Source organism: Crinia signifera, chromosome 6 (genome assembly GCF_055691185.1).
Source record: "Crinia signifera chromosome 6, ASM5569118v1, whole genome shotgun sequence".
In the NCBI taxonomy this organism is placed as follows: Eukaryota; Metazoa; Chordata; class Amphibia; order Anura; family Myobatrachidae; genus Crinia; species Crinia signifera.
In genome coordinates this window covers 257,457,604-257,478,310 of record NC_139222.1, presented here as the reverse complement: position 1 = coordinate 257,478,310, position 20,707 = coordinate 257,457,604, and the positions used below count along the sequence as shown (strand labels likewise).

Below are 20,707 nucleotides of genomic sequence, written 5' to 3'. Positions count from 1 at the left end.
GGGGGGGGGGGGGGGTACTTTGGCGACCTGCACACATATATATCTTCTGTTCCTACCGTCAAAGTTACACTACTTTCCCAATTGGCAGTGTTCAGTGTAAAGGAGACCTGACCATTCTCATCTGTCAGCAAGGTCTGGTTTATTGTACCATCCCGACTCTGTAGATAGACTGTAACACCTCCTCTAGGGCTGTCACCGGCATCCACCACTTTAATCTGAAATAACACAGTATGAGAAATGATGAGAACCACATGAGAGCACAGATAATGCATACTGTATACTGTATATATTCATTATAGTCATAGTTACCTCCCCACCTGCATTCTGCAGGAGACTCCATGATACCAGCAATCTCAGGGGCAAACGCAGGATTTGTAAGCGGTTGTGTCTGTGTGTGCGTGTGTCCATGTATATGGTGTTCAATACATCCATGACACCATCCCGACTACCGAAATAAATTAGGATGCCAGCGTCATACTCCTGCCTGCTGGGGAAAGTATGCAGGTAGCTTGAGCATGCACCTGGGAAAGGGGGAGGGGTTTAGGCAGTAGTGGGGGGATTTAGGGGGACTATGGGGAGGGGGGTTAGGGTTAGGCACTTAGAAGGGGGCATAATGTTCGGCTGCGGGGGGTGAAAGGCCCCTTTCACATACTCCGACTCCTGCCGGGCGGTGAAACCCCCCAAGAAGCACACAAAAGTTTAGAATGGTGGGGATGGCCACAGCCCACCAGCCGTCCCTTTCATTGGTGACATCCGGCTGCAACCGGGCGGCCGGGCCGTGGCCGCCCGTGTGAATGGACACAATCATGTCCATTATTAACTTCTGTGTACCCATGGGTCGTGCAGCGTTTCGCCGCCCGGCAGGAGTTGGAGCGTGTGAAAGGGGCCTTAGGGTGAGGCTGTTGGAGAGGTGGGTTAGGCTGCTGGAAGGAAGGGTACGGGTTTGGAGGAGGTGGCAGTGTGAGGGTAAATATACCTACATGACCCCTGTCCAGATTATCTCCTTCGGGATGCCAGCCTTGGTATTCTGACCACTGGCCTGCTCACTGTTGGTCATCTGTATATACAGTATAATATATGTGTGTGTTTTATGTTGTTGCTGCATATACATGTATATATAGATGTGTCCACATACTTCTTGGTTTTATTGTGCCATGTATGGCACAATTTGGCACCCCTTGGACTCATTTTGAGAAACAGTTAATCCGTGTTTTGCATAACATGACCAATTGAGAAAAATAGCCAAGATGTATGTGGATATAGTATATTAGAGATGAGCACCGGGGCCGAAGATTTGGATTTGGATTCTTCGCCGGGATTTGGATTTGGCTTTGTCAAACAGCGGTGGAAGTCTTTGGATTTGGATTTTATTGAAAAATGATCAAACACACCCAAATTGTGTAATTTTTGCATTTTTTGTCCCTAAAGTAGTATTGACCTCGATAACATTAATTTCCAGCCCTTTGCAGACAATTTTGACAACTTTACAGCTCACAATGTTGTTTTCATTCAAATTAGGCCAAGGTCTGCAGCAAATTGGCTGGTTATTAACACACAGAACTTCTGACAGTATCAGTATGGTGTATTTGGGTGCAGTACACACAAAGAATGAATAAAGAAGAGAAAAATTGATTAGGATTTTTTTACTTTAATTGATTTAATTTGTTTTTAATGCGCAGCTTGTATAACGCTGTGTGGAGGCCGAACAATCACACACCCACCTTCTGACAGTAAACTATGGGTGCAGTACACATAAAGAATAAATAAAGAAGAGAAAAATTGATTAGGATTTTTTTACTTTAATTAATTTAATTTGTTTTTAATGCGCAGCTAACAGCTGCGTGAAGGCCCGAACAAACGCACATTCTGACAGTATACTATGGGTACAGTACACACAAACAATGATTAAAGAAGAGAAAAATTGATTTTTTTAGCTTGTTGTATGCTGTGTGGACGCAGAACAATGACACACGGAACTTGTGGTGTATACTATTGGGGTGCAGTATACAGCAAAAAATAAAGAACAGCAAAATTTATTTTTTTACTGTATTTTTTTTTAATGGCTGGGCCTTGGATAACACTGCGTGGACCGTGGCAGGCAGAACAATCACACACTGAACCTGTTCTGCTTCTGACAGTAGTATATGGTGTATTGGATTGCAGTGCAGCACACCACAATGACCACACACCACAATAAAAAAAAAAAATGAACAGAAGCTGACTGACAGCCTGCCTGTGTAGTACTGTACCCCGCTACACTGACTGACAGCCTGCCTAACACACGACCAGCACAATTACAATATAATTAAGTATATTTAATTATATATATAAAATATTGCTATATTGCTATATATAAACCAGCACACAAACCCCTCTGCAGTCTGAACAGCACAAACCCCTCTGCACTGCACAAGAATAGTACTCACCTGTCCTTTGTATGGGATCCCTTTCTTGTAGGTACTATCAGCATCAACAAACGACACCTTGTTGATGACAGTTGATATAATTGTTTGACTGGTTGTTGATAACTCAATTCCTACAATAGGAGTAATGATATGTTAGAGTCAGCGCATAATTTGTATTAGGGTAGAACAATGATCATAATACTGAGTTCTAGGCATGCTATGATAAATGAGAACTTGCATTGTGGTGTATTATTTATTTAATACCAGTTATTTATGTTTTACAGAGACTATTTGGCCATTTACATCAAACTCTACCCCAGTGGAGCTTACAATCTATGTTCACTACCACATGTGCGCACACAGACACACACACACACGTGCACACGTGCACACATTCAATTTAGGGTTGATTTTATTTGGAGCCAATTTAAACTACCAGTATATTTTTGGACTGTGTGAGGGAACGGGAGTACCTGGAGGAAACCCATGCAAGCATGGGGAGAATATACAAGCCCCACAGTTAGGGCCATGATGGAAACCAAACCCATGACCTCCGCGAGGCAGTAACGTACTTAAAGTATGATGCTAGGCCTCCATAACTTGCTTAAGTAAATATGTACAGTATGCAATAATATCCTTCTACGTACTGGCAGGTATAGTACAGAGGAGTTCTATGACGAGAGGGTAAAGATGGGAATTCTATTGACGATGGAATGTTGCCCGTAGCAACCAATCAGATTCTACTTCTTCTATAATGTGCACTAGAACAGCGTTTTTAACCAGCGTCGTAACTATAATTAGGGCGCCCGCCCATAATAAAGCACCCCCCCCCCTCCACCACCCCGCCGCCCGTGCCCCCCCACATCCCCCGCATATTTACCTGTATTCGTTGCGCTGGTCCCGGCTCCCCTCCTGGCTACATTCTGATGCTAAACATGGACCATCACAAAATGGCTGCCCCCATACAGCAGACAGTTTCATAGAACAGTTTGCTATATGGGGGCGGACATTTTATGATAGCCCGTCGAAATAGCATCAGAATGAAGCCAGGGGAGCCGGGACCACTGCAGCGAACATAGGTAAAGCTGCGGTGGATGGGGCATTATAATAGCACCGCTTTTTACCTGGGCCTGGGTCTGCTGGAGGGGCTCATCTCCACCCTCCTGCATTGCAGGGAGCCGGGCAGTGGGTGAGAGATGACAGGCGGCTGCCGCAGGACAGCCTCTCTCCCCAGCTCAGCATATGCTCCTTATTGCTGTGTGCTGAGCTGGGGAGAGAGACAGCTGCAGCGGCAGCCTGTCATCTCTCTATCTCTCGCTATATTTTTTTTTATGGGGGCATGGCTGCACCCCCTCCTTGAGGCACTGCCCGTCCCACCTTTATTTTTACTGGGGCCCTGCCGAACTGTTGTCTCCCCTGCATACAGTACTACATTCATGGGCAAGTGTCACATGACAGATTTCTTTTATTTCTTATAATGAACTTACATAGTTACATAGTTACATAGTAGGTGAGGCTGAATAAAGACTTGCATCCATCTAGTTCAAACTATGTTACCTGTTCCCTCTTCAAAAATGGAGGCTGTTCCCCTTATGGTTGTTTCAAGCCTGGAGTCATTCAATTTTAAAGTCTCAGATTTAACATCTAAGATGTGACATCCCGACCCATCCAGCTGAGAGGGAGAGATGAACAAATTCAGGATTAATTTATTAAACAACAAATGTCCAACTTTTAATATGCTGTAAGTTTTGTGTTTTTATTCCACTGCAAAATTCTGTACATAAATATCTGTGACAATGGGCCTCATTCAGTATGGGTTATAGTTTTGTCAGAACAGGGCAAGGCTGCCCCCCATGCCGGGTCATTCTTTGCAGTGCAATCATATAGATGGGTAGCCCCCTGGCTGCAGAGTTAGCTACATAGCCAGTCCATGGGCTGTCATTTTTTATCGTCATATTAAGCCGCAGCGGCCCTCCCCACAAATGGTCCAGACACGCCTGCATTGTCCGGACCGTGCCACTGCAATGCTGCATCACCAACCCCATGCCAGTCCTTAGATTGCCAAAAATCGCTGAATAGTGATATTCAATAATTTGCTAGGAAACCTTAATTAGGACCAGTGTTTGTAGTTTTATTCACACAGCATGATACGAATTCAGGGGTATTAGGACCTTATTCCGGTCCATTCGCAGTGCCGTGTGCATTCGCATGGGTCTGAAGTCTTTACTTTGTGCATGTGCATTTCTGCATGCACTTGCCTTTGGCAAATTTTTCGCACACTGGGGTGCTCGCTGCCTGATTGACAGGCAGGGGGCATTCCGTCAGGCCCACCCAGTGTTTTGTGGGTGTGCACACAAAAACGGTGCGAATACAGGTGTGCCCCTGCCTGCTGGGGGAGAGTGGATGATATCACATGACATCAGCGCTTGCCCCCAATTCGCAGATTAAAAGTAAATCCAGGCTTCAGGGCCGGTGCAAGGCACCGGAGCGCCCCAGGCGAGTCGGGCTGGGGGCGCCCCGGTGCCGGCGAGTAGGGGTACGGGTACCTGTCGTTCGGCGCTCTCTCTAATCAAATCTGGCGGCGGAGGCAGCGGGGGTCCCTGCAGTCTATTAAAAATCACGAGCGCTATCCGCCGGGCTATGCGGAAGCGCTTCTAGTGTGAAAACTCTGGCAGCACGCTGATTGGCTGAGATCAGCGTGCGCCGTGCTGCCAGAGTTTTCATACTAGAAGCGCTTCCGCATAGCCCGGCGGATAGCGCTCGTGATTTTTAATAGACTGCAGGGACCCCCGCTGCCTCCGCCGCCAGATTTAAATAGACAGGTACAGGTACCCGGGCGGCATTTTCCGCCCTCCAGTGGCCGGCGCCCTAGGCAAATGCCTAGGTTTGCCTAGTGGTGGCGCCGGCCCTGCCAGGCTTACTTTCATTCGATTGGATGTATTCTAATAGAGAATATGAAGGGCGCCTGGATATGAGTTGTCTTCCCAAAGCTGCTGCTGGGGTATAGGGGTAGTCACTGCCTATGAAAGGTACAGAAAAAAAACAAACAAAGGCCAGTATTCAATGGCCGGGATCGTGGCTGGCAGTGAATCCTGTGTAGGATTCGCTGCACTTTCGCAGCAATTCTCCCTTCAGGGAGATTCGCCCGGCAGCCGCCCGGCCGCCCTATTCAACGCCTGAGGGGCTCTATGCCCCTGGTGGCGAATTTTAACCCCCCCGGCGAATACCGCAGGGAGCTGGGGGACAGCTGCAGGGAGGGAGATGGAAGCCTCCCTGCCTGCGCCAGACACTGTGGGGGTGAAGGAGGGTTGGCAGGGACACAGGAAGAACCCCTCTAGAGCTGGCAGGCAGGGGACTGGGATAGGAGCCGCTGCACTTACTGGTCTCGATCCATATGTAATGATCGGGACCAGAGTGCAGTGAATATATGAATATTAATGAGCGGCTCCCGGCCCCCTGCTGGCGAATGTGTAAATAAAAAAAATATATAAAAAAATAAAAAAATTAATATATATTCATGTGCAGCAAACACAGAAATAAAAATAGCTTGCCCCTTCACTGAAAAAAAAAATCATATTTTTTGACACCCTAAAAAAAATAAAAAACCCCTTTATTTTAAAAGATCACATTCCAGTTCACCTAAAAAAGATGACGAATGTAAAATGGAGAATCATGACGAAAATCAATGGAGAAAGCCTTTTTCCACCTGAGCATTGAATACACTCTTGGCGAATTCGACTAAAAACCCCATTGAAAACCACCGGCGAATTGCACACGGTGAATCGACAGATATTCGCTGTTCATTTGCAGCGAATTGGCTCCATTGAATAGGGCGAATTGTTTTTTCTGACAGAAAATTCGCTGTTACCCCGGCGAATTGCCAAATTCGCTGTAAAATACGACGAATCTGAGGCATTGAATAATGCCCAAAGAAGCAGCGCTGGAACTACAATGTGCAGTATTCAATGCCGGTGCGAGCGGCCGGCGAGGGGGTTAAACTGCGAGGATCACAGAAAACCAGTGATCCTCGCAGTTTAACCCCCGCGCCGGCCGCTCGCACTATGCAACGTTCCGGGGGAATCCTCGCAGTTACAGAACTGCGAAGATTCCCCTAAACTGCGAGAGCCGAGGCTAGTGCAGCAAACTCGCTGTAATTAGCCTCGGCTCTCTCAGCTTTTGGAGGCACATTCGCAAATTCCCCCTCGCTCAAAAAACGGAGCGAGGGGGAATTTGCGAATGAGGGGGGGTCAGTTGAATACTGACAGGGTAAGCGGTGACTGCGAGCAAAAAGTCCTGCTCGCAGTCACCGCTCGCCCACGGCATTGAATATATGCCCATGAATAAAACTCTGAGTTTAAATATTTACTTTATATAAAATATATTAATAATAACATCACATAAGCATACATACTGTACATATATCAATATAAAAATGATAAAAGAAATATCTCTCTCGCAGGATGGATGGTATAGCCTAGGGTATCATAAGGCTCTATATGGATGTATCCAATTTCAACAGGTAAGTTCACATGCTATTGTTGCTGTTGTCACTTTTTTAGATGGTACAGGGGAACAAGACTCACAGGTCCCCTCTATTTACACGGTATGCCAATGCGGTGCTGCTGGAGGAGTCTGTAGAGTTGCTATGCAGGAGTTTGTAAATGGAGCCCAGGTCCTCTCTGGTGGTATTGGGCCTCTAATGACCGCTGGAGGATATTGGGAGGCAGGGTCAAGGGTATAGAAGTAGTTGTCCTCTCACAGGTGGCTTTTGAATATTGAAATTCACCTGGAGGTATCCAAATGGGTGATTTGTTGGGGGGCCAAAGTGGGTCCTGTATAGATTTGGCCAGGAAGGCAGTGAACTCAAACAGGTGGCTGTGGTTTGTAGCTCCCCTGGAGAAATCTGCCTGGTGGGTGGTGATGAAAGTCCAATAGACAATTCCCCAAGATATCAAAGTCCAATTTAGTGGTCCCCAAAAATGGAAGTAGTATAAAGGAATGGAAGGCAATTTCCAATAGCTTCTTGGTCCAATCCTTTTTCCCCCCTAAAAAAGCCACAGCCAGTGGTGAAACGCGTCATCTGTTTGCCTACCACTCCAGGATTGGACCAGAAAGCTATTGGAAATTGCCTTCCATTCCTTTATACTACTGCCATTTTTATATTGATATATGTATGTTTATGTAATGTTATTATTAATATATTTTATATAAAGTAAATATTCAAACTCAGAGAGTTTTATTCATTGTAGCTCCAGCGCTGCTTCTTAGTATGTTTTTTTCTGTAACTTTCATTCGATGATCACTCACCATCAATTGATTTTTCCAAGCAGAGGTGTAAGTGTACACATCCACTCCTGTCGTAGTGCTGGGAATTGGGTGGCGAGGGGGGGGGGGGTGCATTTGATGGGGAGGCATTTACTTGCTTGGTAGGAAGCAAATATATGCAGCCTAGCGAGATGGTCTGAATCGGCCCAATGTGTGTACCAATTGTGGTAATGACAGAGTAGTGTAGACACTAGCGAGACGGTCTGAATCGGCCCAATGTGTGTACCAATTGTGGTAATGACAGAGTAGTGTACACACCAGCAGAATGTTTCTGATATAAAGGAAAATGCGCTTGATTGAGAGCGGTGGGAACCAATGGCATCACTAGGGTTGGTGTCCCCCTGTGTAGTAACTCATGTTTCTCTTCCTTCTGCTGCCGACCAATCCCTGCTTTGGACTCCTGGTCAGCTGAGTCCAATAAGTGACCAACTCTTGTTTGGTGGGCTATTTAAACTGCTCTTGTGATCAGTTGCTGTCAGCTCGTGGTTGCTGGGGATTCTCCTGAGTTCCAGATGTTTCAGATGATACTTCATCTGCTCAGGAGCATAAATAGAATTTTGTGGGCTCTATAGCAAAATCTTGATAGGGATCCCACCCTGCTATTGTCAATACAAAGCCCCTTAAACGGGCAGGAGGGTGAGGGGGAGTAACGGAGAGGCTATTGGGGATAGAAAGAGAGAGAGGAAGTGGATAAGGGGGAGAGAGACAGGGTTTCCTGGAAAAAGACGGAGTAAAAGATTCAAGAGAGCGAGAGGGTGTCAGGGAAATAATGAGATAAGAAAGGTGGAGAAAAGTGGGAGGAGTAAAACTCTAGGTCCAGTGCCCTGAGCTGTACAGACAAACTAAACAGCCAATGGAGGAGGCTAAATGCTAAAAATGACAATAATGTAATAAAGAAAAATGGGTATTTGGAAGAAACCGCAATACTCTGTACAAGGCAGATTCTCACATAGGTAACTGCCTTTGATCTCACTTAAACTTTCATTGATCCTAATCAGCATATTGTAAATTAACTTTCTTATGATCTCACCTTTCCACTGAAATGAACACAAATTTCTTCTTGTTTTGTAAGATCAAGATTCCACCGAAAATAACCAGGTTTTCGGCACACGGTAGCAGTGTAATTCCCTTGGACTGGCTTCCCATATGTGTACCTAAGAGAGATGTGATGAGTAAACAGTACAGTATATCACTTGTAAACTATCTGTTAGTGGAATCAGGGGCATATGCAAGTAGCCTCAGGGTATACCCCACAGCTAATTACCACAACGGCTCTATCTAAGTAGCTTGAGGATGTAGTCAGCGCAGCAGCTAATTGAATACGCTCCTTACAGACGGAGACACAGTACATTGGCCGAAAAACTGGAAAATACAAAATAAAATCCTGGCATCACATGAATAATAAAGATATTATACTCAAACCCTATTCTACTAATAGCATGCTGATTACACAAACTATGGATTATATATAGAAGAAGGTTATACTGTAGGAGCATCACAGATTGATTTATATTAACAAATATAGACAAAGATCCAAATAACGATTTCCTACATGATTAGGAGCAAGTGTTATTATAATGCAGGAATCTATGGGAATAGTCCTGCATTATTCTTCTCCGCACATTATCTACTTTTCTAGCAGTACTAGATGTACATTAGTATAGAAATTCAGGAATACGGTTGTGATAACCACAGGTGTAGGTTGGTTGTGTTCTCTTACCGGTGGTGCCGCTTGGATGGTGCTGCTTCTTCTATGTCATAGAGCACTGGTTCCCAACCCTGGTCCTCAAGTACCCCCAACAGTGCACGTTTTCCAGGTCTCCACACAGAATCACAAGTGACATAATTAGCTCCACCTGTGGATCTTTTAAAATGTGTCTGAATAATGAGTGCACATGCTGGGTCACCTCGAAAACGTGCACTGCTGGGGGTACTTGAGGACCAGGGTTGGGAACCACTGTTATAGAGGATTGGAGGCAGGAGATTCAGTGTGGTTCAAAAAGGGTTAACACTTTATTTGCACCAACCTGGACAACCTGTTGCTTCTAATATCAGATGGATTGGGGGTAGGGGAGAGGGAGTTAGGAGTCCGCACACACTTTTCTTTAGAGTATCCCCTATATTTTATTGGGGGGGGGTTTTGCCTTCAATTACTGGTTATTTAGGCAGCGGGTGCTATCCAGGCAATATGGTTAGAGTACAGGTTCAAAAGAGAGAAGAATTGCACTATGGATGCACACCTAAAGGGAGGAATATTTCAAACAGATGGAAATATTCTGGTCTTTTTTAATTTAAAAAATTGTACTTTATTGTTAATTCAATCTAAAAAAAGAGAGATGAACAACCTATCAGGATTTTTTAACATATAGAATCCGTGTGGTGATCTCCCTTTGTTGCTTGTGAAATTTCAAGAGAGGTTAAAATGAACATACATACATACAACACATAATGTGGTGTGCCATTGCACGGAAAGAAAAAAGTAGTGAATAAAGGGAATAAAAGTGTTCCCCTTATGCTGGTTTACAAAGAGACGTTGTGTCCTAGTTAGGTTCCTTTTCTGAGAGGATCAGATGTTTTAAGGTTCACCCTTTCAAGTAGGGTCAGTACCCCTAGGTTTACTAGCCCCCTCTCACAGGGTTTTGCAAATATTGGGAGTAACTTCAGTTGTGGATTTAGTGTCACCTAGAGTCGAAAGGAGTGTAATTTTACCAGACAGTTATGTTTATTACTGTATTCCTGGTTTCCTTTTCCTTTGTAGGTTCAGGTAGTTAACCACCATTTGGCTATGTATTACTTGATATGCTTTTAAGTTTCTAGGGAGATTTGTCTCTGACTTGAAACTATACATACAAATACCACTTGATCATATTAGTCACACCAAGTTTCTTCTTTTAATCATACGGTATTTTCTTATGTGCAGGTTTGGGTGCACTATGGCTCTCTCTCACTGAGCTATAGGCTATATTTTTTTATACATCTAGGCTAAATGCATTTTGGGCAGTTGTTTGTGTGTGAATTGTGGTGACTCAAGAGTGTTGTGATGCCGCTCACTCTCACTGAGTTGCATCAACTGGTATTATGATACTAGGGTTGAATTCCCTTAATCAGAGCTTTAGTATTACAGCTCTTTCTCACTGATGCCGCTCACTCTCACTGAGTTGCAACTGGTATTGTGATACTAGGGTTGAATTCCCTTTAATCAGAGCTTTAGTATTACTGCTCTTTCTCACTGATGCCGCTCACTCTCAATGAGTTGCAACTGGTATTGTGATACTAGGGTTGAATTCCCTTTAATCAGAGCTTTAGTATTACAGCTCTTTCTCACTGATGCCGCTCACTCTCACTGAGTTGCAACTGGTATTGTGATACTAGGGTTGAATTCCCTTTAATCCGAGCTTTAGTATTACTGCTCTTTCTCACTGGTGCCGCTCACTCTCACTTGAGTTGCGTCAATTACTGTTATGATACAGTTATAATATTAGGGCTGAATTCCCTTAGTTAGAGCTCTTATATTATAGCTCTTTTTGTGAATTTGTCACTGTAGTATATTTTTATTAATCACACACCAGCCCAAATCGAGTCGTATATCATGGTTGAATTCCCTTGATAAGAGCTTTTGATATTTTAGCTCTCTCTTATTGAGTCACTACTGTAATATATTTCTATTGAGTTAATCACACAACTGCCTCGTTTAAACTGTATGACACTTTTTTTCTGTGCAAGTTTTGGGTGCAATACAGCTCTCTCTCACTGAGCTATTTGCTACTCAAATACATGCACTGTCTGGGCTCATTGCCCTTTAAATCGTGCCTGCTATCATTATAATATTTGGATATTAATTCTTCTAGTTTCAATATTCGCAGTGTGACTCTCTCTCACAGAGCCACTACCGCAACATATGAAAGAAATACCGTATGTATTTTATCACACTGAAATCCAATATTATAGCACTATTTTGTGTGCAAATATAAGTGCAATATAGCTCTCTCTCACTGAGCCATACTGCTGCTTATATTTAGTATGATTTCGGTTCCAGCACTATTTTTAGTGCAAATATAAGTGCAGTATAGCTCTCTCTCACTGGGCTATCCTGCTACTTATATTAATATATAATCTGGGCTAATTGCCCTTTGGATATCCTGTTGTATGTGGGTGACGGTGATAAAAAGTTTCTAGTGAGGCGATATGACTCTCTCTCACTGAGTCATAATTGCTATGATTTGTATTTTACTGATTAGATTAAATACTTTTACTGTGGTTTTTGGTATTGCAGTATAACTCTCTCTCACTGAGTCATAGCTGCTAAGATTCACATTCAGTAATTGGATTAGATAATTCTGAAAATCCCCAGTCAGTAAATAGTTTTACAATTGCTCTGCGATTGAGGTGTGCAGTTATACTGCTTCACATTAGTATTTCAATTCACTGACAATGGTTATTGGTCGCCATCTAGTGGTGGTTTCCCTGCATTGAGAGGGACCAGAGTGGTCTTTTACTCTCAATGTACTGTGACTGTCTCTCTTGGAACTATGTATCTAACATCAAACACATTAAGTCATGAATACATTATTAATACATTTTATATGTTTTATGGCTATTATGTAACCAGCATATAGGCTAGCCTATATATACATAGTTCCAAGAGAGACAGTCACAGTACATTGGCCCTTATTCTGGTTGGTGCGGCCAGAGCCGCACACGGGGCTCCGGCCGCACAAACCAATCCCCGCCCACCCTACGGATCGCCACGGCCGTCCGTACACGGACGGCTGGCGATCCGCATAAAAATGGTGGAGGCTACGCCTCCACCATGGTGGGAGCTGCCCCCTGCATTCGATGGTCGTCGACCATCGAAGGCAGGTCCGCACGCCGCGGCAGCTCCCGCAAGCTGAGACCACACGGACAATCGTCCGTGTGGTAGCTTGTATGGGGGCTGAAAGCTGACATCCGGCGACGTCAGCTTTCCGCCCCCATGAGTTGCGTCATGGCCTCATTACCATGCATACGCCCCGCGTTTGCATGGGAACGCCCATGAAACGCGGGGCGTACACATAGGGAAATGAGGGCATGATGCCTCTCACGCCCCTATACGCCCCCTTTGCGGCGGACGAAATACGTCTGCGGCGAAGGGGGCTGCACATGCGCAGATTCACCTCTGCGCATGTGCAGAGTAAAAACATCGGCGGTACGGCCGCACGCGGGCCGTACCGATCCGATTAGAATAAGGGCCATTGAGAGTAAAAGACCACTCTGGTCCCTCTCAATGCAGGGAAACCACCACTAGATGGCGACCAATAACCATTGTCAGTGAATTGAAATACTAATGTGAAGCAGTATAACTGCACACCTCAATCGCAGAGCAATTGTAAAACTATTTACTGACTGGGGATTTTCAGAATTATCTAATCCAATTACTGAATGTGAATCTTAGCAGCTATGACTCAGTGAGAGAGAGTTATACTGCAATACCAAAAACCACAGTAAAAGTATTTAATCTAATCAGTAAAATACAAATCATAGCAATTATGACTCAGTGAGAGAGAGTCATATCGCCTCACTAGAAACTTTTTATCACCGTCACCCACATACAACGGGATATCCAAAGGGCAATTAGCCCAGATTATATATTAATATAAGTAGCAGGATAGCCCAGTGAGAGAGAGCTATACTGCACTTATATTTGCACTAAAAATAGTGCTGGAACCGAAATCATACTAAATATAAGCAGCAGTATGGCTCAGTGAGAGAGAGCTATATTGCACTTATATTTGCACACAAAATAGTGCTATAATATTGGATTTCAGTGTGATAAAATACATACGGTATTTCTTTCATATGTTGCGGTAGTGGCTCTGTGAGAGAGAGTCACACTGCGAATATTGAAACTAGAAGAATTAATATCCAAATATTATAATGATAGCAGGCACGATTTAAAGGGCAATGAGCTCAGACAGTGCATGTATTTGAGTAGCAAATAGCTCAGTGAGAGAGAGCTGTATTGCACCCAAAACTTGCACAGAAAAAAAGTGTCATACAGTTTAAACGAGGCAGTTGTGTGATTAACTCAATAGAAATATATTACAGTAGTGACTCAATAAGAGAGAGCTAAAATATCAAAAGCTCTTATCAAGGGAATTCAACCCTGATATACGACTCGATTTGGGCTGGTGTGTGATTAATAAAAATATACTACAGTGACAAATTCACAAAAAGAGCTATAATATAAGAGCTCTAACTAAGGGAATTCAGCCCTAATATTATAACTGTATCATAACAGTAATTGACGCAACTCAAGTGAGAGTGAGCGGCACCAGTGAGAAAGAGCAGTAATACTAAAGCTCGGATTAAAGGGAATTCAACCCTAGTATCACAATACCAGTTGCAACTCAGTGAGAGTGAGCGGCATCAGTGAGAAAGAGCTGTAATACTAAAGCTCTGATTAAAGGGAATTCAACCCTAGTATCACAATACCAGTTGCAACTCATTGAGAGTGAGCGGCATCAGTGAGAAAGAGCAGTAATACTAAAGCTCTGATTAAAGGGAATTCAACCCTAGTATCACAATACCAGTTGCAACTCAGTGAGAGTGAGCGGCATCAGTGAGAAAGAGCTGTAATACTAAAGCTCTGATTAAAGGGAATTCAACCCTAGTATCACAATACCAGTTGCAACTCATTGAGAGTGAGCGGCATCAGTGAGAAAGAGCAGTAATACTAAAGCTCTGATTAAAGGGAATTCAACCCTAGTATCACAATACCAGTTGCAACTCAATGAGAGTGAGCGGCATCAGTGAGAAAGAGCTGTAATACTAAAGCTCTGATTAAGGGAATTCAACCCTAGTATCATAATACCAGTTGATGCAACTCAGTGAGAGTGAGCGGCATCACAACACTCTTGAGTCACCACAATTCACACACAAACAACTGCCCAAAATGCATTTAGCCTAGATGTATAAAAAAATATAGCCTATAGCTCAGTGAGAGAGAGCCATAGTGCACCCAAACCTGCACATAAGAAAATACCGTATGATTAAAAGAAGAAACTTGGTGTGACTAATATGATCAAGTGGTATTTGTATGTATAGTTTCAAGTCAGAGACAAATCTCCCTAGAAACTTAAAAGCATATCAAGTAATACATAGCCAAATGGTGGTTAACTACCTGAACCTACAAAGGAAAAGGAGACCAGGAATACAGTAATAAACATAACTGTCTGGTAAAATTACACTCCTTTCGACTCTAGGTGACACTAAATCCACAACTGAAGTTACTCCCAATATTTGCAAAACCCTGTGAGAGGGGGCTAGTAAACCTAGGGGTACTGACCCTACTTGAAAGGGTGAACCTTAAAACATCTGATCCTCTCAGAAAAGGAACCTAACTAGGACACAACGTCTCTTTGTAAACCAGCATAAGGGGGACACTTTTATTCCCTTTATTCACTACTTTTTTCTTTCCGTGCAATGGCACACCACATTATGTGTTGTATGTATGTATGTTCATTTTAACCTCTCTTGAAATTTCACAAGCAACAAAGGGAGATCACCACACGGATTCTATATGTTAAAAAATCCTGATAGGTTGTTCATCTCTCTTTTTTTAGATTGAATTAACAATAAAGTACAATTTTTTAAATTAAAAAAGACCAGAATATTTCCATCTGTTTGAAATATTCCTCCCTTTAGGTTTGCATCCATAGTGCAATTCTTCTCTCTTTTGAACCTGGCTTCTAATATCAGTACATAATAGTTAATGACAGTAAATAATTTACCACGTGCTCTGACTAACTACAACTCCAGGGAGTTGCTACATTCTACGGTTCTAACCAATAACGCTACATGCTAATCCGTATAACTCGCTTCTGACTGTTGATACTATAAGACTGTCTAAACTTCACATTCAATGGAACATAACCTGAGTATCACATTTGCATAAATCAAACAACACATATAATTACTAGTGCATAGATAAAGATAAACAGAACTGGTTATTGCATAGGTAACGATAAACAGATAATATTAGGTATTATTGCGCAATAATGAATATTTTTATAGTGCACTTGTAATGGAGTGATATCACTGTAGTCCTTGCCCAATGTGTCCCTTCTATTAGGTATAAAACAGAGTCTTTGGGATGAGAGTTCAACCATCCCCTCAGAATTGTAGGAGTGACTAAAGCGCCTTTAACAGTCAGTTCCTTGCCCCAAATAGGTATTTGTAATCCACCGGGTTATATATGCTGTTAAACTCAGTTAAGTGCCTCCTTGAGAGTTCCTTGGCTGTATGAGAAGCCCCAGATCTCAATGGCTCAACTATAAAGGGTGCTGCTTGTCCATCAATTCAACAAGGGATTCCCTCCCATCCTTAATGCTATTCAGGCAGATGGCAGCAGAGGGATTCATTGGTCCCAATCCCTTTTCTAACCCTCTCTTGCTCCGTCTAGGGGTTAATCTTCAGATGAATAGCCTGAACTTGCCCCTGATTCTTACTGAGGTGTGGGGTCTGGGCAGTGGGGTGCTCTCCCAAGGAGGGGATATAGTGGGGGCCACTCAGTGTCACAGACTTAGGGGTGTTATCAGGGACTCACGAGCGGTCTCACTGCTCCAGTCCCGGCATCCCTCCTTCTCTGGTCCCGGCCGTCTGCTGTTCCAGCTGTGGTGCTGTCGCTCTAAACTTGCGGTCTCTTCCTGCCCCCAGCTGGCCTGTCCATCAGCGTCACTCTTGGCCCATCCTGGCACTTCCTCCACACTTGCCGCCTCGGGAGTCGGGACCCCCGCTCCGGTCTCAGCAGGTGTGGCACACTCCTCCCAGCGCCCATGCAAGTCACTCCTGCGCGGGTATGGGTGAAAACCGGACCAACACAAAACCTCCGGACCGGACATCAAACTCTGCATTTTGTAGCTTGTAGCCTCCGGTCCGGGGGGTGTCCTGTCCGGGGGTGTCCTGTCGGGGGGGCTGCCTGTCACACCTGTCACCAGGTAGAGGAGGGGGGGTAGAATAAAGCCTCCCTGTATGGTCCGGGCATGTAGCAAAAACCGGACGGTCCGGACCACCCGGGGAGGCTGTAATCTCCCCTCCCCCATGTCCCTGGTGATAGCTATCACAGGGACCCCCCCGGACAAGACACCCCTGGACAGGACACCCCCCGGACCGGACCCTACAAGCTCCGGACTGCAGATTTTGATGTCCTGTCTGGCAGTCCGGGGTTTAGTCCGGTCCGGTTTTTACATAGTCCCCTCCTGCGCTGCGCTTCTGTTGCCCGGCTGTCACTCCCGGCGCGCATCTCTGGCTCAGCTCTGCTCACTCCGCGCTTCTCTCCCCTCCGCTCTTCATGCTGCTTCCCGCCTCCAGCCCTCCTGCCCCTTTACCCCCCACTTCCTGTATCTCCTCAGGCGCCCGACTTTTTCCACTTCTGCGCTGTAGTCCCGGCTCTTCTCTGTCTTAACAGAGTCCAGTTTGTTTAAATTTAAACTAAGAATTTTAACATATCACACGGTCACTGGGTCGACCACAGGAAAGTTGACATGCATTAGGTTGATCATTGAAGGTTGACAGGCTTTAGGTTGACATATTTAAAAGGTCGACATGGATTTAAGCTGACAGGGTCATTAGGTCGAGACACATATCACTTTATTCTCAGCAGATGGCACCTTTCATTACTGAAAAGTCTGCAAGTTAGAGCCATTTTCCCTCATTAGGTCGACACAAGCATTAGGTCGACTTGAGGAAGGTCGACATGGGGTTTTCACTTTTTGCCAACATGTGTCGACAGGCGGAATTTTATGACCTACCATCTACTAGAGCACGGAGGGAGAATAGAACAGAGGCACCATGCCCGAAGCATGGTGAGCGCAGCAAGCCAATGCGAGGGAACGCAGTGCCCTGATACGGTGCCCATGTCGGCTGTGTTGACATTCGGGACAAAAAACCTTGCAAAACCCATGTCAACCTTTTGACTGTCTACCTAATGCTTGTGTCGACCTAATGACTCTGTCAACCTAAAGCAATGTTGACCTTAAGTGGTTGACCGAATGCATGTCGACCAAATGATCCCAACACAGAAAATCAAATGAAGTTCAGGAAGTACAAACTACATTATGCACTAGAAAAATGTGCCAACAATCACCACACAACTGGTCAAATACGTAACTAGAGTTTATGTAAAAAAAAAAATGCCGAAAAATCAAAACAAAAAAACTTTATTGGCACTACACATATTAAACGTATGATGAAAATATGACATAGGGCGGTATTCAATGAGGCTGATTCGCCAGGTTTTTATGGCGATTTTGTGCTGTAAGGCGAATTTTTGACAAAAACTGTGAATCACCCTATTCAATGACCACATGGCGAATACATTTCAAGGTTTTTTTCACCATGATTCACCGATTAGCAATCGCTATCTTTGTATGGTGAAGTGGAATGTGAACTTTTAAAATAAAGTGTTTTGTTTTTTACATTTGGTGTCAAAAAAATCAGGAATTTTATTCTGAGGAGGGGCATGCTATTTTTATTCATGTGCTGTAAGCACATGAATATATATTTAATTAAAAAATATATATATATTTTTTTTACACTGACCAGCCAGCAGGGGGCGCCGGAGCCGAGCCCCTCATTAGATATTCATATATTCACTTCACCCGATCATTACATATGAATGATCGGGTGTAGTGAATATACCCGGTCCCCTGCTGGCACCCCCGGGGGGCAGCCTGTGCTGCCTGGCTCCCGTGGAGCCCACCTCCCCCCCACATATGCTCTGGGGCAGGCAGGGAGACTTCCATCTCCCTGCCTGCCACCGTCCTCAGGCTCCCTGCGGTGTTCGCCGCAGGAGCTCATATTCGCCGGTCAGGGGCAGCGAGCCCCTGACTCGTTGAATACCGGAGCCGGTGAGGCTCCGGAACGCGGCGACCAGTGGCGAATGTACAGCGAATCCTAAACAGGATTCGCTGCACGTCGCCGGTATTCACATTGAATACCGCCCATAATTGTCTTACATTCCATCTGCAATGTTGTTAAATAAATTGACTTAAATGACCCACTCACCTTCCACATAACTGAACCGAGACGTGGTCACTGTTGAACATAACATACTTAGGGAACTGAAGGGTGGCCTCAAATTTTGGAAGCACTGTAGAGATAAATTGGAAAGAAGTCAGAGGTGACTCAGGAACCCATTCTACATATTGCAGCATAGGAAGGTTCCTTACCATATTCCTCCACACTGAATGTATGGACTATGTTATCCACCCGAATAGAATAATCCCCCAGCTGGGGCTCGGAGGAGAGAGGAAGGGAGAGCTCTGCAATCCCCTGACGGAGACTCACATTCAGCCACTGACCAATCCGGTTCTTGCTTGGATCCTATAAGAAAGCCATAATACATTCATCTTATCTTAGACACAGTATACATTTCCTCATAATATTGGGTACCCCATTCCTTGTTCTGTGAGGGAGGTCATGTTTGTTAGCATCTTACATCATTTTGTGAATGCCCAAATGGATAATACCTAACAGTGTATTGAGCACAAAGTATTGTACTACACTCATTTCAGTGTAGCAGAAAGGGGCCCAAAACCAGTATCCCTCCAAGTGTCCCACTGGGTAATAACCTGGCTCTGTGAACACTGTATAATTAGGAGATTACATTGGAAGCAAAGCTTCCTTTATGTAGGGCTGGACCAGCCCACTGGCGGTCCACATGGGAAATCCCCAGAGGTCCTCAATAACTGGGGCCTCCTCTAATATGGGCCAAGTATTACATTGTGCACTTGAATTATACATCACATGTATAACACAACATAATGCACAGGACTAGGGTGTATTCCCTGTAGTACATTGCTGTTATTAGTCTGGTACATTGTAATACTTGTACTATCAGTACTTACTATTTTTTTTTATAAAGTGGTCCAAATCATGCCCTCTATATTGGTAAAACAAGCCATATAAAGGTTGGCCACACCCCCTCTGGAGACCAGACACACCCCTAAACATGGCTTCCTACCACTGCATTCCCTTAGTGAGCCTGCCTTCCCCACAGTCTGACACTGCATTTAAGGAACAGCCTCTGGGACAATTGTCACTACACTGAGTTCCTTTCCTCATATATACAGCAGATTTCATGAAATTTTGGTACTTGTTTCCTAGCACGGCGCCACCGATGTCATTTGTATGGCATCGGGTCGGTGCGACCGATTCGACCTAAATTTGTATTGTACAGCCACCCTGATGGCTGATTACAATGTTAAATGCCCACCCCAGACCTGATTTTTAATCGTATACCCACCCTGATGGGTAATTACTATGTCAAATGCCCCCCCATTGTTAATGCCACGCCACGATGCGTGGCGAGCGCAGCGATCCCGCGAGGGTCGGCAGTACGCGTCCTCCGACCTTTTCATACCCCCACTATCCACGTCGGCATGGAGTTGATGTTATAAAGTGTGCCGAGCGCAGTGAGCCACCGAGCCCGAAGCATGGCGAGCGCAGCGAGCCCCTCAAGGGGACGCACATTACTTCACACATATTACACGTCTGCTCGCCACGCTTCGGGCTCGGTGGCTCGCTGCGCTCGTCACACTATATAAAATATAGTGGGGGTATGAAAAGGTTGGAGGACGCGTACCGCTGCCCCTCCCGGGCTCGCTGTGCTCACCACGCTTCGGGTTTACGTTGATCGTGGCGTTGCGTTACCAATGGGGGGGCATTTAATAATAATATAACATAACATAATAATTAACGATCAGTGTGGATATACAATTAAAAATCGGGTCTGGGGGGCATTTAACATTGGGTCCAATGTAAAAACGGGTCTGAGGGACCATTTAACATTGGGTCCAATGTAAAAATCGGGTAGGTCGCGTCGCAATGCATCGCATGCCATTGTAATGGCATGCGATGCGACCGATTTTAAAATTGTACAGGAATGTCTTTTAAGCCCGAAAATTGGGACAATCGGGTCTGATCGGTTCCCATCGCAT

At 44.6% G+C, this 20,707-nt stretch overlaps 1 protein-coding gene across 1 annotated transcript in view; it reads right to left on the bottom strand.

The window, feature by feature from the left end:
- The window catches only part of LOC146009243 (alpha-2-macroglobulin-like), a 99,292-nt gene that overhangs the window by 70,720 nt on the left and 7,865 nt on the right, over positions 1 to 20,707 (bottom strand). The window contains exons 6-11 of the mRNA XM_083149407.1: positions 18,938 to 19,091; positions 18,774 to 18,858; positions 8,761 to 8,884; positions 3,963 to 4,077; positions 2,427 to 2,536; positions 57 to 215 (exon numbers count right to left, since the gene is read on the bottom strand). Of these exons, the coding sequence (XP_083005533.1) occupies positions 57 to 215; positions 2,427 to 2,536; positions 3,963 to 4,077; positions 8,761 to 8,884; positions 18,774 to 18,858; positions 18,938 to 19,091 (747 nt within the window). The remainder of the gene's footprint in view (positions 1 to 56; positions 216 to 2,426; positions 2,537 to 3,962; positions 4,078 to 8,760; positions 8,885 to 18,773; positions 18,859 to 18,937; positions 19,092 to 20,707) is intronic.